Source organism: Salmo salar, chromosome 14 (assembly GCF_965601325.2).
Source record: "Salmo salar chromosome 14, fSalSal1, whole genome shotgun sequence".
NCBI lineage: Eukaryota > Metazoa > Chordata > Actinopteri > Salmoniformes > Salmonidae > Salmo > Salmo salar.
The window spans coordinates 71360558-71388187 of NC_138304.1; the positions used below are offsets into that span (position 1 = coordinate 71360558).

The following is a 27630-nucleotide window of genomic DNA, read 5'->3' on the forward strand; positions in this document are numbered from 1 at the left end:
TTTTCCATTTTTACCTGTTTTAATTAACCCTGATTACAATTTAATTACAAATAAGGGGGGAAAATACAAGAGAAACAGAAGGTATAAATGTTGCCTCATGGTACGGAGTCTCATCTCTTTGTTTGAGTGTTAAGTAACCACTGAAAGGAGTGAAAGAAAAGAGTGAAAGGAGAGTGAAAGAAGAGTGAAAGCAGAAAGACGAGAGTGAAAGAAGAGGGAGAACGACACCATTCAAATAATACAATGTCAAAACAATAGAATGTATTTCTTACCGAGTCCTACCCAAAAATAAATCTATATACACACAAAGACCCCAAAAGATAATATTTCAAAACAAAGGTAATGTGATAGGATTATGTGAGCTCCTCTTTTCCATGTCTCCATAATTACAAATACAACTAGCTCAGTTGAAGTTACAACTACCATTTCAGTTCAGCTAATAGTAAGATGGAGGAGTTGTCGTTGTCTGGAAAATACATACTGAAAATATAAAATACAAAACACGAGAGATTCAAATAGCCATGGAAAAGAGGTAGGCCCAGAGGGGTACAAAATAATCAAATAGTAAATAATGTTAATAATAATAACAATGACAGTAATAATCATTTTGGACAAATAATAAAACAGCAATATTGAGCGGGAAAAGTAGGAACATTTTTTAGATTCTTTTTTTTTTAAGCAACAAGGCAGCTGTCAGTTACAATGCAAGGCAGGACAAAATACTTGCTGGGTGGCTAAGGCAACACCAGCATCTGCATACAGACACCCACTTACACCATACTAGTGCTATGAACAAACTCTGAGCGAGTCTTTTTTTTTGGCCCGGATCTTGTTGAGTTACAAAGGCTGGAGGGACCTAGACGGCACCCGCAGAGCGTCTTCTCAGATTACGGGAAGTCCCTCTCTGAGGTTTTGTGATGTCATATCCTGCATGGGCGAGGGTTGTTTCTTTGGTTAAGAGTCTTCCAAGCCAGAGACTAGTACGGGGGTGGGGGATCATTTCGCTAGTGATGTCACCTTCCTTTTACTCTAGGTTAACCCGCATTACAGCCCTCTTAGCAGACCAGCTCTACCTCAAACATGTACATATTCAGGTGGTGGAGTGTTACTGCTGCATTCTCCTAGTATAGTTCATGGTCCAAGACAAAGGCTAAGTCCAGCCAAACGGTGGGTTCAATAGACAACAAAGGTGCCTTGTCCTTGTGTTTCCAGGAGAGTTTGGGTTGCTGAGAGGGGGTGAGATCCTGGTTGGAGTTGGGGTTCGGTGGGGGACAAGACAAGCGTGTCTGTTCTTTAGTGATGGCCAGAAAAGGTGACCCCCAAATCTTAAAAGTTTCCACAATGCAACATTTCTCCATTATTTGTTCATTTACTGGTCGCTTTTCACCCACCAATCTTCAAGCCCCCCCCCAAACAGAATACTTGTTTTTACATTATAAATATAAAATGTGTCCTGATTCCTCTTGCACAAGAACTCTTTCCAATTCAGCTCCACTGTCAAGAGAGGCAAGGTGAGAAGAGGATCCCTCATATATATGCCCAACATAGTTATCATTAAAAAATAGCATTTCCTGATTCATATCAAATTATTCTTTTTTGAATTATAACATTTGTATTTAATATATTCAAATAAAATGTGTAGGATTGGTTTTAGTCATTCAGAATCTGTTTCTTGGTATAAAAAAAAGGCAAAGTGGCAGTCAGTGTATAAGGTCACACCAACAAATTTCAGTACGGTATGCTCGAGGCTTCTATAGAGTGTGTGTGTGTACATTATTTGGCCAGGGTAATTCATTTATAGTCGCCTGTCAGTTTAAAAAAAGCACAATCTCAATTTGTCTTGTTTGTTCAATAAAATAGGCTGCGTATTTTTAAAATACAGAAAATAAAAGGAATTAAAAAAGTTAAAAATGTCACTAAAAGGCTTTGCATGAGCCCACCTGGGTACTCATTCATTTCACGGTATACCTTTTTTAGGGCGTGAGGGGAAGAAAAAATAAAATCGATTCATTTCAGTTCAAGAACATTGTATATACAGAGGTACTTCTACCCCTCCGTGCACTGCAAATGCCCCACCGCGTCTCCCCAAATACTGTCCTTTTTTCTTTCTCTCTAAGGGAGAAAGAAGCGGCTCAAACCAGGGGAACAGAGGAGACCTCTAAGATAATCTTTCAACACCATTTCAAGCAGACAAATCACCAATCTCCTCGATTCACTCTCCTTATAAGATTGTGCAAAAGTAATGTAGGGTCCCCACATTAATGGCCCCTAACTTGTAGGTTCCTAACTTGAAGGGTTTTTGCTGCTCCCCTTTCTGGACCCTGCCCAGTACACGAGCTGTCCATTAAGGCCTGGTTGCACGCCATTTTGTTTTTTTGTCCCTAGTCGGTGGGGGACGATGATCAAAGAGAGAGCGCTGACTCCAACACAAATTCAGTCCTAATTCTCTAAGTCAGTCCCAGTGATTAGACAGATATGGACAGGGAAGTCTCTTCGTTGTGACTCCTGAGCTCCCTTCCCAGTCAAAGGTGATAGAATAGTTGACAAGAGTTGGTACAAGGCCCCTCGCTTTCCTCTGCTTTGTAAACCATTGTACGTGAAGACAGGCACTTCTGTAATCTCTTTTCAAGTCTGTTGAAGATAGAGGGGGGGGGGGGGGGGGGGGGGCAAAGGAGCTATGGGTGTTACTGGGAGGAGATGTTGAGGGGAGATGGGAGGCACCTAAAGGGAGTGTACAGGTCTAAGGGATGGATCCTGGATTTAGGCCCTGGGGGGTCTTTTGTTTAGAGGGGGTGTCAGTATTCATTTGTGTCTATGACCATCCCTTAGTGTCTCAGTCACAGCATGCTGAGCTGTTTGTTAATGTTCTGGATTTAACGTGTTGAAAATGGGAGTAAAAAGGCTTTTTGCCCAGGCACTTGTTTCTATGTGCATGCTTGGTTATATGAGTGAATGTGTATGTAGGTACGGGCATGTGATTGTGGGTATCCCTGCCTCAGCAAGCTCCATGGCTTTCCAGAGAGAGCTGGGCTGTGGCTCTCTGCAACTCGGAGCTGGCCCTGCGCTGGGCCGGAGGGGGAGGAGCGCGCAGACTCAGGGACAGGCTTCTCCTTGGCCCCTCCCCATTCTCTGACTGCCTCCTTGCTGGCTCCACCTGTTTCTCCGCCCGCACTTTCTTGTCCTCGGCCTCATCGCGCTCGCCCTCGGCCTCCATCTTCTGGTCCTCACTCCAGCGGCGTTTGAAGCGCAGCTTCAGGGGGATGCAGAGGGTGCCGCCGGGACTGATGGGAGGGCCTTGGCCCGGCTCGCTCTTCAGGCCCAACAGGGAGGGGGTTAGAGGGGCCATGGGAGGGGCGGCGGGGGTCTTGAACACATCCTCGTCCAGGTCGTCCTCGACGATGGCGCCCAGGTTGCCGTTGGTGATGGCAGTAGGGGCGGTTCCGTTGGTGGGATGAGGGGGGGTGAAGACGTCTCCCTCGTCGTCGTCGAGCAGCTCGTCCTCCTCGCTGATGTCGGTCACCTCCACCTCCTCATCGGACTCGACGTCGGAGACGGGCTCCACCTAGACAAGAGACAACAGGAGTCATTGTTGAGCACATCTCTTTTACATTAACAAACTGCTGGTTAGTCAGGCTAATCTTGATTCTGGTTAGGGATTGGCTCACCTTGATTTTTGGGCCCACTGAGGAGGAGGAGTTAGAGAGCAGCCCTGAGGCAGCATAGGAGGAGCCTAGGCTAGAGGAGGAGCCCCCGGTAGAGGAGGTGGAGCCGTCCTTCTGTTTACGCCCCAGCGGAGGCGGCTGCAGCTTGAACTTGAAGGGCGAGGGGTGCTGCTCCTCCCCTTGGTGGTGGTGCAGCGAATGGGAGTGGGGCATGGGCGGGGCATGGTGGTGGGCTGTCATGGGCTTGTCAGGGGCGGCAGAGGGCCTGTGGGGCTGGGGGACCACGATGTTGGGGTAGTGGAAGAAGGCTCTGGGGCTGAGGTGGTAGTTGTAGACGCTCTGGTGGTGGGCCTGCAGGTAACGCTTCATGTCGTCCGGGTTGAAGGAGAAGTGGGAGCCCAGCATGGGGCTGAGGGAGGGGGACGGGGTGTAGGGCAGGTGGGAGCCAGGGGTCATGGAAAGGCCCGGAGACAGCGTGGGGCCCAGGAGGCCCCCAGGGCCCGGCAGGGGGGACACAGGGAACGGGGACATGGGGTCACCGTGGACCCTGTGGCCGGGCGGGGGGCGGCCTAGCCCGCCAGGGCCTCCGTAGGTGCGAAACAGTGAGTCGTGGGAGAGGCGGGGGTGGAGCAGGCCGCGGAATGCCCGTTCAGGGCCCGCGCCGCCACGTTCTTCACCCCCCACGCCTTCCTCCAGCTCAGAGTTGGTGGAGGTGCCGTCGCTGCAGTCGGAGACAGAGCCGCGGCCCAGGCGGCGAGCCACGCTGCTGAACACGCCCGGGCTGCGCAGGTCCTCACTGGGGGAGAGCACGTCGGACGGGGTGCAGGGGGGAAAGCGGAAGTGGCTGCCCCCAGTCGGCACGGGAGGGGCGCTCTGGGGGACTCCCCTACCTGGAGAGAGACGACGAGAGGACGAGTGAGTTAGAGAGGGTAGGAATGAAACTGAGGTAATCAGAGAGGGTAAAATAGAGAAAGAGAGATGAGGAAAACAGTAGAGGAAAAACAAATGGGAGGCACTAGGTGATAGGATGATTGACTGAAAGTGAAACCAAGTAAGAAGAAGCAGGTGAGTGAGAGGAAAAGTCACTTTATACAGAAACAGAGACCGAGAAGGAGAAAAACACTGCTCACAGTGGCCATGTGTTACATTCCACTTTCCTACGCTGCCATGCCAAACTGTGGCACACAATAAATTCTTGGCATCCTCGTCCGTGCCAAAATTAAATATTGGAAAGTTGTTCTTTTTTGCCATCACAAACATGGGTCGGGTTGCTCCATTTTCCTAAAACCGCTGAGTGAGTTAACGTCGGAGAGGCATGGGTGTGTGTGACCGTTATATCAAAACACACGTCAAAGACCCGGACCGCATCACATATGGAGTATAATAAAAACGTCACGCAACAGTTATGCCACATGGTATCAGGATTCAAGGGTGCTGTATTTACACTGTGGTGGCTGCGATTACCGCTGGAGGGGATTTAAGGGAAAACACTTGGTATGAAGCGGATAAACACATATGCAATCATCGCTACGCTACATAAACCTGATGGGGTTGGAGTGGTGTTTTAGCGCTTAGCCCGGGCCATTACCCGTCAGCCGCTGTAGCCGTTTCCATTACAAAACGGCGCTACTATGGGTTAAGCACTCAGATCTGTATTAGTGTAGTCTTTGATACGCTTGTAATTGGACAGATGCATTAAAAAAAAACAATACAATTCATTCTCTGTAAATACATACGAGGCCTTTATGGAAACACTTTAATAGTTCAGACTTCCCAACGATGGACACTTTATAACATATTCATCTAGACTGCTGGAACTGCTAACAATGTTGATGTCTCGGATCACTCTGTGCCAGTGACGGTCTCTGGTGGGTTTTTAACCAGACTACAGACAGAGTACTGACCAGAGCCCATGTCGATGAAGGGGTAGTTGACCAGCACCAGCTTGTTGAAGTTGAACTTGTAGGTGAACCTCTTCCCTTTGGTCTTGTGGAGGATTCTCTTGTTGTAGTAATATCTGGGGGGGGGGGTCAAGGTTTGCATGGTTACTAACCCTTTGTTTAAATAAGGATTAAATACATTCAATTACATACTTTTCAGCATTACTGAGTGCAATACACAGAAAAAAAAAACCAAAACGTGCAGTATCCATCACTGTGTAGTTGTTCATCTAAGGGTATCATTATGTGCCGTAACCAACCATGCCACAAAATGAAACGTAATGACTGGACTCTGTAGAATAGTACGTCTCTCTTGCAAGATGTGTTTTACCTCAATGAGACAAACATTTACAAATAACGGTTCAATAAAACACACAGGGAAAGTGATTCAGTCTTGAAGAACTCCTGTTGCACTGAGTGGGAGGAAGTCCTCAGAGACTGAGTGCACTACCAAAAGGCAGATAGTTCTAGCCTTTTCATTGCTGATCCTCTCACTCAGTGTCCGCACCGACTCGATGAATGAAGGGCCTCTTCCCGATTGCCGCGACTACAAATTATGACTAGAGTGGGCTCCCACCTACACACTTGCTAAATGACAGTGATAGTAGAGGGCTGCCTGGTGCTTGCTTTGATATAGACGATGTGAAGTGGAGACGAGAGGTTTGGACTGGAACATAATGTTCACAGGCGCAGAAAGAGAGGACTCGAACACGTGGGGGGGAGGCCAGGAAGTACCACGCGAGCGCCAACACAAGCACACACTGTGTGATACGGCGAGTGACTTTACTGGAGTTGACACACACACACACACACACACACACACACACACACACAGAGCTAGGCGAAACATGCGGGGACACACATGGGCTACGGTGCTTTGAAGAACATTTGAACTCACTTCAAACAAAGCACCAAGGGCTAACGTTACTACTGCCTGAATGCCACAGCTTTACAGCAGCCCATTTTGAACACTAACGCAGCCCGGGCAGCCCCCGAATCAAAGCCTGAACCCTAATGAGGAAAGAACATTGCAGTCTTTCAATTACTTCAGAATGGAAAACGACTTTCATTGAAGTGTTTTATGATAGAACAAAAGTACCATAGGTCAGGGTCAGAGCGATCGAGGAGACTAGTTTACTATAGAAACAAACCGACAAGGCGCAGATGGGATGGAGGAGGACTGGCAGAGAAAGCAGCTGTGACGAGTCATTGGTAGGATGAGCACTAGCTGACCCACACCAACCTACGACTTGAAGGTGACGCTGACAAGCCAGTATGTGGCCAGCGCTGCCTGCTAAGTGTGTGTGTGTGTGTGTGTGTGTGTGTGTGTGTGCGCGATAGCCAGAGATGTGTGCGATTGAGTGAGGGAGTGAGTACAGACTGAGGACTAAATAAAAGCTCTCTTCCTCCCACGTGCTCTGCGGTGTGTGCGCGTTTCTAAAAGACAAACGTTATCCAAATGAGCCGTCACATTAAAACGAGGGACCTTGACGTACATCGGAGATCAACAAGTCGTGATGAACTGCGCTCCCTGCTTGCTCCTGCGTTCTCCTCCCCCTCTCATTGAAAGAGTAACGAGGAGGGAGCCACTCCAGAGCTCTCATTATTCCGGCCCAACTTAAATCAGCTAAAAACGGTCTTCAAATAGAGAGATATTAGTTGAGTTGGGTGTTAGAGCTGAAGCAGAAGTTTAAGCACACTGCAGCCCTGACTACAGACTTCCCCCACTCCTGGTCTAAGAACAAAATACCATTCAATCTGTATTTATACAGGTTTCTCACACTGATATAAAATCTATTTTGCAAGAGAGATTCGCTCACTTCCTTCTTCATCCTACAATACCCAGAATCCCTAAGTCGAGCGACAGTTGTTCCCGTTTCTTACCTAAGCGCCCTGCTCAGCTTGTCGTAGTTCATCTGAGGTTTGCACTTGCGGGCGCCCCACAGTCGGGCCACCTCTTCGGGGTCCTTGATGACAAACTCTCCGTAGTCGCCCTGCCAGGCGATGACTTCATGGTACTCTTCCTTCCGCAGCAGCTCCAGGATGAAGCACCACAGCTGGATCTGTCGCGAGCCGGGGCTGGACTCGGGCTTGTAGGCCCAGTCGGGGAAGGCGAACCCTGTTGACGGGGAGAAGGAGAGAAGGGGTTAGATGGAGGTGTAGTGTTTATACGCTGGGGTTGGTGGAACATGGGGGTGAGGAAATCAGAGGCAACAGGGAAAGGCGGGTAGTGGAGAGTCGACAAAGGGTTGAAGAATGGGTTAAAAAAAAATTAACATTTTCGAATTGTGTGTTTCATTCCCATGTGGCGGGTCACAAGAAGATTACTGACTAAGTCACTTTGGATAAAAAGAGTCTTACAGAGCTGTGCTGGGATCAGCGTATAAAAGCAAAGGAGGTTGGTTTTTGGGGTAAATTTGTTTTGAAGTCAAAGCTGTACAGGGATTGGGCCTGGTGCTTTCCTATCAGTTTCATGTTCATCATATATCAGCCTTGAGCGTGAAGACAAAATAAAAAGATAGAACGAGCATTAGACACAGAACATGTGAGAGCGAATATGTGTTTTAGCGATGTAGGTTGTCCTTAAAGACTCAACACCACTTCAATAGAAGACCAGGCAGACTAGCAGAGACATAACCACCACACACACACACACACACACACACACACACACACACACACACACACACACACCTCCTTAGGACTAAATGTGCTCTAGCAACCAGGCCGAGAACAATCTCTCATAGAAACATATGGGCACAACACAACACATAAAAACGCCCTACGGAGTGCATACCAGAGGTATTTATGTTGCCATAGGAAAACATTAGGACATATCTAGAATAGTAGAGTAAACACTTAGATAAAAAAAACACAGTCCGCAATGCAGGCATTGTCCCATTGAACCACCTGTTGGGCCAAAGTCCACATTTGTCACTATAAATCTTCATTCCAGGTCAAATGCTGCTGCACCAGAATGACTGTGATGCCCCTTGTCACTAAACCTCTTTGTAAGTCTACACGTTGAAACCATGAAGGTAGATTCCATTTTGCAAGTCACCCAGTTAAAAGCCTATGACACGAGACTCATTCAAAGCAATAGGATAGGCCAAACCACTGAACTACTTCAATGGTCTCATCTGAAATGACTAAACAATGAATGGTCCTGATAGCCATCTGATGCTTCACAGCCCATAAAGCACACGCATATCATTCCCACATCGTAGACAATAGGGCCCAGATCAAATGGCGCCACTTCAGCATCTGTACCACTTGGGCAGATGCTGGGAAGCTGGTGCCGACGCACAGCAGGAACAGAGAACGTGAAAGCAAGTGAGCAAATTGAACAAACACACATGTACGGAAAAGGTAAAGTGGGTGCAGAGTGCTCACACACACACACACACACACACACACGAAGAGCAGCAGTGCCCACTGAGCGTGCGTCAGTGCTGACTCATGGCCTGTTCTTGTTTGTCATTCAGCTTTCACATGGAGAACGCCTTTCCCCTCCGCGCTGCCATCCCTTTCTTTTCTTCGCTCCCTCTGACACCATCGCCTAGCAACAGGGTACTTTAGCTCTATAAATAAACACACCGAACAAAAACTAATTCAATTAAAAGGTTCCTCATTTTTTGTTCAGAAAGTATGTGGGGGGAGGACAGAGGTAAGAGAGAAATTGGGCGAAGAGGGGCCAGGGAAGAGGAGGCGTCAAAGGATAAAGAGAGAGAACATCTTGTCATCTGTGGTTTCACTGATGAAAGTTCACGGTTCCACTGTCCATTAGCCGGCCGCCTTGTGAAAACGACAGACATTCACCGGTGTCCGTCACGTACAACAAATCTCTAACACTCGCAACGCTGCTCCTATCTAGACAGAGGAGTGCAAAAAAAAAACACAGCTATTACAAGCCTGTTTTCTGCTCTGTTGCGCTAACTACAAGTGGTCCTGGTGGGACTGCTGCTGGTCCTGCGGGTGACAGTAACTATGATAGGAATAACACACAGGTAAACACGCTCATAGCGCAGCACCATAATAACACACGTGTGGTGTGCTGATACCTGGGACTAGAGTCATGTAGTTGGCCATAATGACCCAACGAACATCAAGTGTATGAGGTCAGTAAGAATGCACAGTCGTCCAACCATTTTCCCTGGGTCTTTCAGAGAAAGAACGGAAGGAGTAGTGACAGAAAGTGTATTTTTAGGACTACCACCAGAGAACCTATTATTCCAGGAACCTGAATTTCCCTTCCAGCAGAACACACAGGATCTTTACACGAGAACCATTTTCATATGAGGCTTTCAATACAGCTACTTTTATTAAAACGGCCCTATGACGTCATGTGTTTATAATAGTAGCTTTATTAACAGGTGTGCATTGTCCTGAACGCCAACTGCTCTGAGACCAGTGGCTCCGTCTCTTTCTCACCCTGTTCCCGCCATCAATTCCCCCTTTTCCCTCCCTTCCTCCTATTCTTTGCTGGCTCTATATTTAACTTCAGGAAAAGGTTGGCTGACCTCCGTTTGCTAGTGATGGCTGTCTGGCCACAGAGATGGGTAGGTGAGGGCACGGGGGCGAATGGACTTGTTCTCCGAGTGAGTAGAGCGTCGCCACTGGACTTACCCTCCATTGACTTTCAACAGGGACATGCCACGGTGCACTGTATTGACAAACACCGTTTGTTATATTGCGAGAGGGCGAACACTGTCAAAAAAACAAGAAAGCAAGCACAAAAGCTGCTTGATGCTAAAAAGTGGATGCTAACATTGACTCATGCTAGCATAAGGGCTAATAGTTCCCGATCCTACAGACATGGCCATCAACACCAACTCATGATTTTATTTAACTAGGCAAGTCAGTTAAGAACAAATTCTTATTTACAATGATGCCTACCCAGGCCAAACCCTAACGACACTGGGCCAATTGTGTGCTGCCCTATGGGACTCCCAATCATGGCCGGTTGTGATACAGCCTGGAATCAAACGAGGGTCTGTAGTGACGCCTCTAGCACTGAGATGCAGTGCCTTACACCACTGCGCCACTCGGGAGCCCTAAAGCCAGATGGGTCCAAGTATTAAAAGTGAGAGAAGGGGGTGGCTTAAAAACCCAGGAATGAGACAGAAGAAAAGTAAATTAACGTGTAGGAGAGAAGGGGGTGTTAAGGAGTTGAGAAGAGTAAAGAAACTCTTGATATGCGATCGTCATCTTTACATCAACAACCGTCAATGTCGACGCCACCGAGATGAAAGCGAGTTAGAATGCGACGGTGGTTGGACCGTTGTGGGGCTGGACTGCGACGGTGTAATGGATCCCGAGGTGCGCCGGCCAACTGTGCCCAGACAGAAACCAGACGCGTCTAGGGGAGTTCCGTGCAGTGCAAGCTGTGATTAAATCAGCCCTAGATGGTTAGACAGAGCGAGTGTTTGCGCCAATTTCCCTGCTATGTGAGGAACTGTCGAGTATGAGTGCAGGTCTCGCCTCGTGCGGGGAGGACTCTGAGCCAGTGTTTATAAGCACGCCTGTGCAGGCCCTGCTCAGTCTCAACTCTCAGCAATAGATCCCTGGGACAGACTTCCTAAATACTAGTCTTGGAGACCTGAGGTTAGGAAATGGAGTTGTGTTGATCTCCATAATAACTTGATTTGTGCGTATATTATTAGCAACTAAAACAGCACTCATAATTCACTATAAAGTATTTGGTAAACCTCAACCAATTTGAAGATTTGAGTAGGAATTGTTTGACCAGGCTTGACCCTTAACACTAGAACCGCTAAAGCAGTCATTTGGACTGCTCATGAATAAAGAAATGTAAAAAAGTATAACTCTGCCATTTTTAAAGTCATGCCCCCATTCTGTCCTTGACTTTTCTTTAAATAAGTCTATATAAACACACCATTGTTGTTAGAATCTTAATATCACAAACAGTTCTAGGAGGGCATGTCATTTTGTGAATGGTTCCCTTTGTCCCTCCTTTACCCGACAGTAGGGCCCTGCTCCTCTCCTCCCGACAGCCCAGCTGATAATCACCCTGATAATGGTCTCAAACCTGAACTACACCGAAAATTCTTTCACAACAGATGAAATAAATGAAGTATGATGAATGAGAAAGGAGAATGGGTGAGTTGATGAGCGAGGGGAAGCGAATGACAATTATGTAATCACCACATTGTGAATGAACAGGGCGGGCCATTCTATTGATTCAGTCTACCTCAAAATGTTATGTACCCTATATCAGTCCACCGAATCTAAGCAGTCTTATCAGCCTACTCAGTGTACACAGTGAGAGCGTGAGTCATTTACAAAATGACAAGAAGACCAAGACGAATGGATGCACATGCTGTGTTAGGGTTGCTACAAAATCTCAATGTAAACGCTCAGATGGTGGGGAAGAAGTGAATCATGACACCTGATGATTTTCCTTCTGATTCTGAGCCTCAGCCTGATCCCTACACCTTCGAGGCCTAAGCGCAAAACAAAACAAAAAAGGCACAACGGTGCACACAGAGCAGGTGCCCGCGCCGCCACCAACTGAAAACAGTGAGACAGGAGAGAGGAAGGGACGGCACCGCTCGGATTGAACCCGCCGGTGACAATGCTATGGCCCAATTGTCAGCACAAAATGTAATTGAGAGAGCAGGCGCCACATCTTAAGGGGAAATAAAAACACACCAAAAAATAATAATCTGTGAAGCACTCACCATCTTTCGTTGTTTATGTGACAACTGATGCCATTGCGTGAAGATGCTCTAATTGGCTGAAAAACATTGAAAAGTTCACTGTTGTGATAGAAATGCCAGAATTGCTATTGTGCGGATTTTCCCGATTTACCAAGCACACTTGGCGCGTATCCTGATGTTTAGACTATTGAGGACATCATTTGACCAGGCGTCTTAGAGGTATGGGGCTTTTTTTGTTGTTATCGTAAATAAAATGTAAAAAACTGTTACCGCGTTCCAACACATATGCTTTCCATTTCATAGTTGTAACAAAGGCATTCCAAGAATAAAATCGATTGAACACTGGGGGTGTCACCCGATGCCGAGCAGTTCTAGTGTTGAGGGAATGGTAGAATAGCAAAAATAAATAAAAAAAACACTTGAGAGGTATTTGCACACGCTTAAGCCTTCTCACCCCAACATCGTTAAGACTGCTGTGAACCATGTGACTTCGTAGAGAGTAGAGCCAGTGACCTGGAGAGGTCCTGGAAGCGATCAGAGGGAACATGGAGGGTTGTCGGCTGGGTAAGCCTGGCTCAGTGCAGGCTTTTTTCCTCCATGCTCTGGGCTGGTACTAAGAGGGTCATTTGCAAGACCCCTGGACTAAATCAGGTCCAGGCCAAGTAAGAGGACGACATGTATTTATTGTCTAAATCCCCACTACCTCAGAGAATCAAATCAAATGTTATTTGTTACATGCTCCGAACACAACAGGTGTAGACCTTACCGTGAAATGCTTACTTACAAACACTAAACTCTTTATTTCTTCTTAAAACTGCATTGTTGGTTGAGAAAATATTTTCGAAATAAACGAAAGTAAAAAATAAAATAAAAATCTAAAAAGTAACAATAACGAGGCTATATACAGGGGGTACCGAGTCAGTGTGTGGGGGTACAGGTTAGTTGAGGTAATATGTACATGTCAGTAGGGGTAAAGTGACTATACATAGATAAACAGTGAGTAGCAGCAGAGTAAAAAAAAACAAAAAAAAACAGGGGCAAATAGTCCAGGTAGCCATTTGATGAACTGTTCAGCAGTCTTATGGCTTGGGGGTAACAGCTGTTCAGAAGCCATTTGGACATAGACTTGGCGCTCCGGTACAGCCTGACTAGGGTGACTGGAGTCTGACACTTTTAGGGCCTTCCTCTGACACTGCCAGTTATCAAGGTCCTGGATGGCAGAAAGCTTGGCCCCAGTGATGTACTGGGCCGTACGCACTACCCTCTGTAGCGCCTTGCAGTCAGATGCCGAGCAGTTGCCATACCAGGCGGTGATGCAACCGGTCAGGATGCTCTCGATAATGCAGCTGTAGAACTGTTTGAGGATCTGAGGACCCATGCCAAATCTTTTCAGTCTCCTGAGGGGGAATAGGCATTGTCGTGCCCTCTTCACGACTGTCTTGGTGTGTTTGGACCGTGATAGTTTGTTGGTGATGTGGACACCAAGGAAGCTCTCGACCTGCTCCACTACAGCCCCATCGATGTGAATGGGGGGCGTGCTCGGCCCTTCTTTTCCTGTAGTCCACAATTAGCTCCTTTATCTTGATCGTGTTAAGGGAGAGGTTGTTGTCCTGGCACCACACTGCCAGGTCTCTGACATCCTCCCTATAGGCAGTCTCATTGTTGTCGGTGATCAGGCCTACCACAGACACTGTGGGACATGCTGCTGAAAGAAGTCAGCTCTGATTGGCTTTTTCTCATAGACAAGCATCCTGGCTGTGACATGGAAATGGGCCTATCCAGAAGGCAGTGGTCTGAAGGTGGGTTCTGACTGGTCTGTCCAGACAGCCTCCCAGTGGGGTGGACCCAGATTGGCCTGTTTGCACAGTTGGCCCTTTCAGCCCCCTGTGGGTGACAAAGACGGAGACAGTCGTCTGGGCCCCCAGGTTATTGGTGGTGGTACAGGGGCCTGACAATCACAAGCACACCATGGGGAGAAATGCAAGTGAGTTCCATTGTCTTAACTCCTGTCAGTTTGTTATATCTTACCCCCTGCTCCTCTGGTATTTGTTCTATCATTTGAGACACACTATCTCCTGGCTGTGCTCAGATTCGTATTCTGCATCATTCCGCCAAGGAGGGAGATTCATGATATGGTGCACTAAAGTCGGCTTCTGAACTCAGGGGCATCCAGGCAGCACAGATTAGAGGTATGGCCTGTGCTCTGTTGGAGACAGACGGGGCTTTGGCCTCTGTAGACCGCAGCAGTGTCTGGCTTCTTCTAAGCCAAATCTGTCTCTTCAAATCCTCAGACAGCGCACGCTACAAAACTTCACTCAGCGAGGTATGAAATCTCACGTCTGTGTTTTTGCGAACACATAGACTTGCTGGATGATGGGAGAGATTCTGGAAACGTAAGAGCAAACAGAGCAGGGGAAGGGGGGGGGGGGTGACATGGAAGAGAAGACCAAGAGCTAACATGGACACTGAGACATTCAGAAAGTCAGTGAGAGAAAGATCAAGATGTAGTAGGCCAAGACAGAGCAGGAGATCAAGGAAACGTTAAGGGTAAAAAAAGTGGACCGGGGGGGGGGCTACACGCAGTGGAAAGGGGACTGGAAATGGGGGTGAGGGAGTAAGAGTCAGAGAAACAGATAGAATGTTCTAAACGGGGCAATCTGTGTTGTGGTTAGGTCTCCAGACGGTCTTTACTTTCATTTTTGTTCAGACAGCGGCTGACGACAACTAGGTGGCTCCAGCTGTGGGATTAGCACACAGTCGACATCAGGGCTCCCTCCCCTAACCGACGGCTGTCACCACAGCCCAGAGTAAACCACCAAACCAAGGGAGCGAGATGAATCAGTCAGAGCTGACGCTGCCAATTCCTTCACTGACGGCTAATGCATCTTTCATTTTCCATCTTCCCATAGAGACTAAAGGTCTTCATAGTCATAAGTAATAGTACTCATGGTGGCAGTACTCTACGTGCTTCCACTCAGAGACTTCTCGTAATCAATAACTAGCTTCAAATTGACTTGATACAAATACCTAAAGAGATTAGGCCACATGGGAGCATTTTGCTGTAATTTCAGAGCCATGTTCAATAGCAGGGCATCATTAAATGATGTTTACACAAATCGGTTTTAGGTAGCCTGCATACAGGCTACTGGAATGTGTACAGTCCCTATTTCAGCAGAAACTACCTCAACCTCACGAATGCCCGGCCGCCCCGTCTTTAGTCAGCTGTTCGTACACACACACACTTGTTTTATGGTCATTTATTTCGTGATGGTCTTCGTCCATATCCGCCGGTTACGCAGTTATACGGTAATTGTGCCAGCCCTAAATGTAGGCTGTGTGCGAATCAAACTTTAGGAAGGCTACATTGTTTATTTTAGTGGAACATGCAACATCTACGGCAGTAGGCCATCATTGTAAATAAGAATTTGATCTTAACTGACTTGCCTAGCTAAATAAAAAGGTTAAATATTATTATTATACATGGTTTTTATCTACTTGTGTGTGATTGATGATCGGCTGTATGCAGAAACACTATGCCTGAAGGTGACCATTTTAACCATCTCAGCGTTCACATTTTCCTCATTCGGTTTAATCTAAGTCTGCATTAACGCTGGATCCTCCTCCGAGACGACATTTTGTGCATGAAAATAGAGGGAGTCGATGTGGCGTCGCCACAAAGACTGCAACCAGCATCAGCACTAGCGTGAGAATTGAGAAAGAGCGTGCTGCATTTGTCTGTGTGAGCGCGGTGCGCGTGTGTAACGCAACACATTCAGCCATTTAACTGCTGCGTGGGGGATCCGGCCCGGTAATAAACCGTCGTGTGAGTGAGAGCGTGTGTGTCTGTGTTCAGCAGAGCACAATACAAAAAATGCAGAGTAAATCTTCATTCCCCCTCTATATATTGTAATTAGAGGCGGTCTGATAGAAGTAACATAATTGATCTTTTAATAAAAAGGGGGGGGGGGGGGGGCCTTGGTGACATTCAGGGGGTTCTCACTCGAGTCAGGTAAAAGAACAAATGTTCTGCTGAATTAACTCTGATCTGTGGTCTCTGGCTGTAAAGCTGACCAACTGGAGAGGAAACAGGGTGAAAACAGACATACCGAAGGAGTTTTAATTAAACCTCCCCTGATAAGATGGAACCATTTGAAGACAAACAGGAACAAGGCCGAGATTCCCTTCTGTTCGGTCGCGGCCCGTAAAAATGACCAACCCTTCTGCTTTCTCCTTCCTCACACCTTACACGCTTTGATCTGGCTTCTGGTGAAGAATCGGGTGCAAGCTGTCAAGTTTGTGTGAAGTAGCGTGAGAAAAGGATGGAGTCCACACTGCTGTGTTCTCACCAGTCCAGCCTTCACACAGGCTTATGTTCAAGGAGACGCGCTTCAGAATCTCACCGAGAGTCCACCACTAACACAAACATTAGTTTGAAGTAAAACACACTACCACACACACACACACACACGTGGAAAAGCCAAAGCCACAAGGATCCAGAGAGAGTTCTGACAGACACAGGCGAGACAAAACCTCAGGGTTCCGACCAAATCCAGGGCTGGAGCAGACAAACAAAAAAAATACCCATGGTGCTCCCCTCCGTCCACAAGCCACAGGACAGAGCGACCAGCACTATTGACAGCTTGGGGGGACACAGATTGCCATGGGTGAATGATGTGATGGTGTTAATTGTGTCCAAATGCAGTCCTTTTGCATTAAAACAAATATTGTACTAGAAAAACTGTCTACAGATCTGTTAAACACCAAATGGTATACGTTAACTGATATGTCAGACATTTTGGTCCCTTTGACACAGTACTTCAAAGTTCATCTTTCTCTGATTATGCCCGTTTCATTTAGGCTAGACTTAAATCTTTAAAAATGTTAGTTGAAGACCAAAAGGCTAGATTTGAATGCAAATTGTTTTTTAAATTAAAGGCTGTTCAGATTTCAAATGGGGTAGAAAAGCCCACCATATAAGCCTAAGTATTCGTGACATTCTAGAAAGAAATGCTCCTCTTCCAGAGTAAAATGTACCCAAGTTGACTTAAAATTGATGGGTCACATCAAGCTCTGAGTTTGTAAATTTGTGTAGAAGGCGGAACCTCTGTATCCTGTCAGGTGTTCACAGATCGAGAAGACCTGACATGTTATCTGCTCAGCGGCCCGACTATTATTTGGTTCCACTTGGGCTACCCTGGCGTTTCATCACACTGCAGGAGCCCTTTCAACCATGAAGCCGGGACGGGGAGAAACCCTACTGTAGTAGTACACATAGTCCACTGTAGTCAGTCAGTGGGTAATGGACTATGGTGTGTGCTTTTGTTTGACCTGCATTACCTGGGCTTGGTGTGTGTGTGGGCCATAACCAAAGCACAGTTCCAGGCAACAACAAACAAAACAAACCAAAAAATCACGGGTCAGAATACGGAGTTCACTTGCGATGGTGCAGGTTGCCAATCAGACGCTTGAAGTCTGACGACAGTCATAACCTGTTTATTATGGGTTTTCCACAACCGTCATCTATTACTTGGTCAGCTAGGCCTAGCCAACATGTTGGGGATACGCTATCAGCCTAGGCCTAATTCAATCCACTACGCTTACTAATTTGCTTTCCTGACAGTCATGTTTGAAAATGCAGACAGGAGCTGTGTTGAATATTCCCACTGACAAACATGAGCACCCCAGCAGTCACATGCAGTGGCCTGTGCAGGCTAATTGCTCATGTATGGGTCCTTTCACTTCGCACACAGGAGAAGACAACAAAAAGTGCCCGGCAACAGCTGTGATGTTTTACGTGGCGGGTTGACATAATGAGTAACACAAGTGGAAAATTGGAGCTAGCGAGCCACACTCCACTCGCGTCCTACCAGGATGGGAGCGGTGTGACCCATTTAACTGGACTCCCAGTGCAGTTGACAAGGCACCAATGCGCTGTTTCACCTGGGCCAGTCAGCCAGGAGCGCGCAATGTTCCCAATGAAACAGACTTCACTCTATGTGGATTTGAGAACCATGTAGACCTATATGACATTCTATAATCTACAACATAAATATGTGCCTGAATATCATTACCTATAGAGAGAATTATTATTATTTTGTAATCACACTATCAATATTTCCTGGAATGTTGGCACGAGGCTATATTACAATATTAACACAGAGTAGCATAAAGTTACTCCCGTGTGGCATAATGACTAGGGCCGTCTCAGACAAAACAAATTAAAAATATTGGTCGACCAAGAGTCTGTTCTTTCAACCAATCGATTGGTAGAAATGTTAAAACGTGTATTTTTCCATATATAGACACATCCTATGTGTTTAAATCAAATCAACTATAAGCACTGAGCTTGTCTGATGCTTTAAGCGAACTGTTTGATTAAAAAAAATAATTTTAAAAGACACAAATGACTAGAGGGAGTCTGACCACAATTGATTGTGCTGGGCCTGGCTCAGACTTGCGGCGCTGTGTAATAATAAAAAAAATAAAAAAGTGTGACTGTGACTAGCAGCCGTTGTCTCCCTCGCCTCCCTGCTGCAGCGACCGCGGCAGAACATCAATGTGTATCGCGCTGTCCGTGTTGCTGAAGCTGCAACATAATTACATCCATTTCCGACTGAAAAGTTTTTAGGAAAAACATTTGTTTAGGAATAACATTCCCTATTCCCTCAACCCTTGCTCTCTTTAAGTGACACATGTATGCATCGTATGCACATGACCAATAGGGCTTGACCTAGAGCATATCATAATTACATTAAATAAATTGGTTATAAACTGAACACCGTAACACACGACAGCAAAATGGATGGAGAGGATGTAACAAACTCAAAACGGGGGAATGTTTACTGGTTGCTCAGGAGATAAAGGATAAGTCGGATATGCGGAATAAATGTGACTAGTTGTGGAAAATATGGAGATCAAGAAAGAGAAGGAGCAAGCGCCGTGTGGATATTAAATTATACCAAACAGGTGCTGTTAGAGTACAATAATTTTTCTGGCCGTTTGGAACAAAGTAAACAGCTCTAAATAAATAAGCTAATAAGAGAGTGTTGTAAAAAAATAATTATAAAGCATTTATTACAGCAAAGAGTAAAAACAGTTGCATTTATTCGTGAATGCAATTTCCAAAAACGAAATGGTTTAGACAAATTATTCAATGGTCACTTTATTTTAAAACTAAAATGCTTGGATTGCATTTCAAATCATGAATGACTCCTATGCGGTGTGATGACATTAACGAATAAATGATTGATTGATTCAGTAGCCTATATGAGTACTGAAATATGCGCCCTAGTAAGTTCCGGTATCAAGACTAAACGCTCTTAAGCCTACATCTTAATGGTGGTTATACAAGGATACTATACTAAGCCCACTAATGATAACCACATGACTTATTGTTATTATTAGGGTCATCATATTAATAAGGAGATCAAGGAAAAAGGAGGGTTATTATCATCATTATTAACAATTTTAGTTCTGACAATTTGGAACAGCGCAAATTATAATACCAGAGAGACTGGTCTAATTAAAATAAGAAAAATAAAAATAAAGTTTTAAGCCTTTATTACAGCATAGCATAGATTAAAAAGGGAAAGGGGGATACCTAGTCAGTTGGAGAACAATGCATTCAACTGAAATGTGTCTTCTGCATTTAACCCAACCCCTCTAAATCAGAGAGGTGTGGAGGGCTGCCTTAATCCACATCCACGCCTTTGGCACCACGGAACAGTGGGTTAACTGCCTTGCTCAGGGGCAGAACGGCAGATTTTTACCTTGTCAGCTCTGGGATTTGATCCAGCAACTTTTTTGGGTGACATGTTGTGGTTGCCTGAGGCTTGGTGCTCATAGAAATCAGTAGGCTACTAAACAAACACTCAAACAGAAGCATAATCTGTCTTATGTATGTTGATATGATTTATAAAGCAAGGCACATTTAAAAAGTTAGGTTATTGATTATAGGCCTAATTAAGTTGGAGTTTCTGCTCTCCTCATTTTTCTTCGACAATGAAGTCGAGGGCTGTTTTCTCATCCAACACCACTGCTGCCTCTGCCCGTGTTGTTCTCAATACTAACATGCTGGCTAACTGTGCTATTATGCACATAGCAACATGGTCTAGAAGACGTCAACTCAACAATGCACTGGTGTGTTTCACAACTCCAGACAGGGACCATTATCCAACGCGGGAGAAGGCGCATTTGTTATTAAATCATCTTATTTGTTGCACAATTGTTCTTACATAATATAACCATATACAATTTCCATAGCAAATGTCTTCTTCGACTGGATGGACTGTGCCACGGCCTCCACAATGGATTAGTCCAAACAGACAGGCACGAACCAGACAGGTGTCTTGTACACCAGGATTATTTTTTTGTTACTGCTCGACTAAAAGGACTCTCGGTCAACCCGACAGCCTTTCGGCCAGTCGACTAAATGGGGTCAGCCCTAATAATGACCCAGTTGTTAGAGAGCGGAGTTGGGACACAGATGTGGGAGGACAGTGGCTGAGCCTACAAGATGGATTCCCGAAATGTGACGCATTCAGGAACAAATTGAACCAATGAGTGGAGTGCACGCCATGAAACTACTTAGGAAAACTAAATCTGCCTTGGGGGATGTACAACTGCTCCTCCTGCAATCTTTCTTTTCAGAGGTAGTAAGAGATACCTGGAATCCTGCACAATAGAGGAACCTGGGTGGGGTGCTGACTGAAGGCCCAAGGCCAGAATAACAGTTGGTGTATGAAAACAAAATCCACATTTTACCTCACCCTTTAGCTTCCCAGTTCCCACATCCCATTAGTCACCTTGTCCACATTTTGTGATGTTACAATGTGGGATTAAAATGAATTAAAGTAATTTTCTGTCAACAAACAACACAAAATACTCTGTAAAGGTGAAGAAGAAGAATTCTAACATTTGTAAAAAAAATATAAAAAAATAAACACAAGCTAATATATCTTGATTAGATATGTTTTCAACACCCTGAGTCAATACATGTTAGAGTCACTTTTGGCAGCGATTACAGCTGCAAGTCTTTCTGGGTAAGTCTCTAATAACATTCCAGACCTGGATTGTGCAACATTTACCCATTATTATTTTCAAAATTCTTCAAGCTCTGTCAAATTGGTTGTTGATCATTGCTAGACAACCATTTTCAGGTCTTGCCATAGATTTAAGTCAAAACTGTTAACTCAGCCACTCAGAAACATTCAATGTCTTCTTGGTAAGAACCTCCAGTGTAGATTTGGCCTTGTGTTTTAGGTTATTGTCCTGCCGAAAAAGTGAATTCATCTCCCAGTGTCTGGTGGAAAGCAGACAACACATTTTCCTCTAGGATATTGCCTGTGCTTAGCTCCATTCAGTTAATGTTTTTTATCCTGAAAAACTCCTGAATGATTGCACGCATACCCGTAACATGATGCAGCCACAAGTATGTGTTGTATTGGATTTGCCCGAAACATAACACTTTGTATTCAGGATAAAAATTGAATTGCTTTGCCACATTATTTTGCAGGATTATGTTAGTGCCTTGTTGCAAACAGGATGCATGTTTTGGAATATTTTTATTCTGTGCAGGCTTCCTTTTCACTCCGTCAATTACGTTGTGGGGTAACTACAATGTTGATGCATCCTCAGTTCTATCACCGCCATTAAACTCTAACCGTTTTAAAGTCACCATTGGCCTCATGGTGAAACCCCGGAGCGGTTTCCTTCCTCTCCGGCAACTGAGTTAGGAAGGACAACTATATCTTTGTAGTGACTGTGTGTATTAAATACACCATCCTAAGAGTAATTTATAACTTCACAATGCTCAAAGGGATATTCAATATCTGCTTTTAAAAATGTTGACCCATCTACCAATAGGTTCCTTTCTTTGCGAGGCATTGGAAATTCTTCATAGTCTTTGCGGTTGAATCAGTGTTTGAAATTCACTGCTCAACTGAGGGACCTTACAGATAATTGTATGTGTGGGGTACAGAGATGAGGTAGTCATTCAAAAATCATGTTAAACACTATTATTGCACACAGAGTGAATCCATGCAACGTATGTGACTTGTTACACAAATGTTTAGTCCTGAACTTATTTAGGCTTGCCATAACAAAAGGGGTTGAACACTTATTGACTCAAGACATTTCAGCTTTAATTCATTTGGAAAAACATACACAGAACAAAAATATAAAATGCAAAATGTAAAATGTTCGTCCCATGTTTCTGAAATAAAAGATCTCAGAAATGTTCCAGACGCACAAAACGCTTCTCAGATTTTGTGCACAAATTTGATTACATACCTGTGAGTAAGCATTTCTCCTTTGCCAAGATAATCGATCCACCTGACAGGCGTGGCATACCAAGAAGCCGATTAAAAAGCATGATCATTACACATGTGCACCTTGTGCTGGGGACAAATGACAACTCTAAAATGTGCAGTTTTGTCACAGAACACAATGCCACAGATGTCTCACGTTGAGGGAACATGCAATTGGCATGCTGACTGAAGGAATGTCCACCTGACCTGTTGCCAGAGAATTTAATGTTAATTTCTCTACCAACTTTGTTTTAGAGAACTTGGCAGTACATCCAACAGGCCTCACAATCGCAGACCATGTGTAACCACATCAGCCCAGGACCTCCACATCCAGCTTCTTCATCTTTTGGATCGTCTGAGACCAGCCACACGGACAGCTGATGAAACTGTGGGTTTACACAACCAAATAATTTTTCAAACTGTCAGAAACTCGTTGTCCTTACTAGGGTCTTGACCTGACTGAAGTTCGGCGTCATAGCCGACTTCAGTGAGCAAATGCTCACCATCGATAGCCACTAGCACGCTAGAGAAGTATGCTCTTCACAGATTAATCCCGGTTTCAACTGTACCGGGCAGATGGCAGACAGCATGTATGGCGCCATGTGGGCGAGCGGTTTGCTGATGTCAACATTATGAACAGAGTGCGCTATGGTGGCTGTGAGGTTATGGTAGGGGCAGGCATAAGCTACGGACAATGAACACAATTGCATTTTATCAATGGCAATTTGAATGCACAGAGATACTTTTATGAGATCCTGAGGCCCATTGTTGTGCCATTCATCCACCGCCGTCACCTCATATTTCAGCATGATAATGCACGGTCCCAGGTCGCAAGGATCTGGACACAATTACCCGGAAGCTGAAAATGTCACAGTTCTTCCACGTCCTGCATACTCACCAGACGTCACCCAGTGAGCACGTTTGGGATGCTCTGGATTGACGTGTACGACAGCGTGTTCCAGTTCCCGCCAATATCCAGCAACTTCACACTGCCATTGAAGATGAAGTGGGACAACATTCCACAGACAACAATCAATTGCCTGATCAACTCTATGCGAAGGAGATGTCTCGCTGCATGAGGCAAACGGTGGTCACACCAGATACTGACTGGTTTTCTGATCCACAACCCTAGCTTTCTTTTCTTTTTTTAAAGGTAACTGTGATCAACAGATGCATATCTGCATTCCCAGTCATGTGAAATCCATAGATTAGGGTCTAATGAATTTATTTCAACTGACTGATTTCCTCATTTGAACTACAACTCAGTAAAATCTTAAATTGTTGAATGTTGCGTTTTATTTTTGTTCAGTGTAATTACACTTTGACATTACGGGGTATTGCGTGTAGTAGGCCAGTGGCAAAAAAAACTCTATTTTATCCTTTAAATTCAGGTAGTAACTACAAAATGTGGAAAAAGTCAAGTGGTGTGGAAATACTTTATCAAGGCACTATATAGGCTGGTTAACATAGCACCATGCTCTGAAATACAGTGAGTAAACCAAACTTTAGAAACACCTTCGTAATATTGCGTTGATACTCAGTGTGTATTGTAATATATATATTTATTATTTAACTAGGCAAGTCGGTTAAGAACAAATTCTTATTTAAATGACGGCCTAGGAACAGTGCCTTGTTCAGGGGCAGAATGACAGATTTTTAACTTATCAGCTCGGGGATTCGATCTAGCAACCTTGCGGGTACTGGCCCAACGCTCTAACCACTAGGCAACCTGCCAACCCTTTGCAGTGTGACATGATGCATGACACACCTATTTGTATTAAACTAGAGAAGGACTCGATCTGCGAACTAGACCTACTCAGGGACGCAGAAGGGTGTGATTGCGGCCCGCAATTCAGGGTGTTCCTGCATATGGGGGTTCCTGCAAATATACTTCTATTGGCCCATTTTTAAACCACAAACAAAAGGGCATAGGTAATTTGCAAATGACTGGAACTACAGTAGCTACTTTGCTAAGGCTTCAACAATTAATAAGAATAATAATACAAATACAAAAATGTTCAATTGCCTAGTGTTTGTTGGCTGGCAAAATTTTGGATTAGCCAAAACATTCCCGAATTTTAGGCACACTCATAAGAGATATCGGACCAATGACAATGGTATCGGACCAATGACAATGGTATCGGACAGGCATGTCCCCCATGATGCATGTAATGTTGGCATTAAACAACTTAGCTACTCTAGCTAGCTAGTTAATGGAACTTTGAAAAGTTGTGCCCGAGTTAAAAGGGCAATTCTGTCACTTTTCAACCTTACTAATTATATCCAGCACCATAACGAATTGCAAAAACCACTGAAGTTGGAGACTTATATCTCCCTCACTAACTTTAAGCATCAGCTGTCAGAGCAGCTTACCGATCGCTGCAGCTGTACACAGCCCATCCAACCAACTACCTACCTCATCCCCATATTTGTTTTTCTGCTCTTTTGCACACCAGTATTTCTACTTGCACATCCTCATCTGCACATCTATCACTCCAGTGTTAATTACCTAAATTGTAATTACTTCGCCACTATGGCCTAACCTCCTTACTTCATTTGCACACACTGCATACAGATTTTTCTATTGTGTTATTGACTGTACGCTTGTTTATCCCATGTGTAACTCTGTTGTCACACTGCTTTGCTTTATCTTGGCCAGGTCACGGTTGTAAATGAGAACTTGTTCTCAACTAGCCTACCTGGTTAAATAAAACAAAATATTATCTGTGGTTAAAAAGACAAAGATCCTAAAAAAATGCTTCTCTGTGACGTCACAGGGTAGAATGAAAAATTGTTTTAAATCTTTGATTTTCAAAATCTGAAAAATGTCTATCTGGGTGGGGGGCATTTAAGCTCCCCACTTCATTGGGAAACTCAGTGTTTGACATGTTTTAAATTGATGTCAGCGAGTACAACTTCTACTTCATTTCTTTTTTTCTAGAAAAACGTAGAAAAGTTCTCACATATGTGATGCTTTGTGGTTTTGTGCTGAAGATAATGAAAACGGGGCTGAAAAGCAGTGGCTAAATGTCGAATGCGTGTCCTACAATGCCCAACTAACATCCCTGGTTTCTAATTAGTTAATGGAGAAAACTAAGAAAATAAACTAACTATTTTGTTCATCAACAGGTCAGTAGTGCTAACGTTACCTTGGGCTAATGTTACTCGCCAGGAATGTCCATTTTGGGCGAGGTGCTAGCTAGTCAAGTGTGGAAGTTTGAAAGTTGGTTAGCTAACTGCCTCGACTAATAATAGCCATGTAAACTTCGCTATCAGACACCGATATAGTAAACGGTTTGCTAACCAAATCAGTTGTGTGAGCAACGGATGTTCCGTACTTACCTCAAACTTTCCCTGACAAGTTAGCTAGCTAACTCTGCATGGTACTCGAGTTGGAAATTGCGGCAATTCATTTCTAACGTTAGTTAGCTAACTAGCCTAGTGCGATAGCTTGTATGGCTTTTCAACGTCTCATTAGGCAGAGTTCTCACTCAGAGTTATTAGTACGATAACCATGGGTCGATGTTATCACACAATGGTAGATCATTACAAGTGTATCATTTGCCATGCCAATGTATGCAGGTGAGATTGTGTTGTTACGTGAAACAATAACAAATGCCAGTCGAGCGCCATAGAGTATCATGCACTTTCCAGTGGACAACAGGGACAGACGGTTCCATTCGGACAATAGTTGGTCCGCGAACATGATCGTAACTTACCCGTATCCCCCGGGGTTTTCATGGTGACTCTGGTCAATTCAGACAGTTTCCCGTTTGATTTCGAGCTTCGACACCCGGACTTCGTTGTTCTTCTTGATATGTTGCAAAATTCCTCGTTAGCTTTAAAACTTTTCCGTTTCTAAGCTTAGCCTAAATCCCCCAGTTCTCAAGCTCTCTAAACCCCTGCCCCCCTACTGTTCCCGAGTTACTTTTGAGCTCCAAGTTGTCTTTTGTTTGTGTCCTTTTTTCACAACTCGTTGAGACGAATGATGTTCTAGCTTTGTATAAATCCAATCGGCAGCTCTGAATGGCGTTGAACTTTATGTCCGTCGTGCCGATAACGGGGGAATGCCTTGTAACACTCGGTTCTAATTATTTAGCTCATCAGTTTAACCGCGTTACAATGTTGCATGGTCGAATCTTCCACATCATCATTCCAGCAGTCAAAACAACTCAAGGAAAATTCTCAATCTGAGTAGTATGGAACCACGTTTTTTTTCTTCTCTTTCTCTTTCTACAGACTTTTCATTTTCCACTCACTCCGTATTCTCTACCCCCCCTTCCTCTCTAGGGGTGTCGTGTTTCGCTCTCCCTACCACACGGGGCCGCCCACGCGGACCTGGGAAGGAGCTACGCCTACTTGCCATCCGCCTGGTTGGCGTCACTACACGGTGCGACGTTGCTGTGGAGACCCGCCGCCCGGTAAATTGATGTATCCTGTTTTGCCGCGAGTATGTAACCGCGTCAAATCATAATCAGTGATTATTGTATAGTCTTCCCACTTACTGGACAAGCAAACATATGGTTTCAAAGTGGTGCACCTGTAAAGCAGGATAGCATCAGAAACCACCAAATCAAAGTAAGCATCAACAAACTCAACATACATTTTTTTTTTTTACCTTGCATCTGTGTGTCTCTGGGCCGTGGCTCCGGTGGACTTGCTATCAAGTGGGGCCAAAGCCAGACCACTAGTACTTTTCAGCTTTCATTTATTAAACAACAATGGCTAACTGTGAACTTTAGCACCTTCTCACAAAGCAACTGTTTTGATTATGCAGAGGTTGTTGATTGTGCTCTTCACTGTCAGCCCTAGCTATGAAAACACAATTTCCCTTGTATAACATAAGGGTAAGTATACACAGTGCACTAGTGTCACAGTTGAAAATCAGCATATTTTGTGTATTGATGGTAAGATATTGGCTAGTGCAACATTGTGGACTCAATTAGAACCTGAATGCATCACCAACATGTCCTGTTATCCTTTTCAGTCATAGTTTTTTTTACATTTATTTTTTCTTTATTTAACTAGGCAAGTCAGTTAA

General features: G+C 44.9%; 1 protein-coding gene across 1 annotated transcript; it reads right to left on the bottom strand.

The window, feature by feature from the left end:
- On the bottom strand, positions 1-26886 carry LOC106569976 (ETS domain-containing transcription factor ERF). Its single transcript, XM_014141781.3, has 5 exons — positions 26309-26886; positions 7487-7721; positions 5567-5679; positions 3666-4552; positions 1-3562 (listed from the first exon to the last, which is right to left on the bottom strand). Exons 1-5 carry the CDS (start codon positions 26328-26330, stop codon positions 2996-2998), a joined length of 1824 nt encoding a protein of 607 aa, XP_013997256.3. The 5' UTR covers positions 26331-26886; the 3' UTR covers positions 1-2995.
- Positions 26887-27630: the final 744 nt, after the last annotated feature.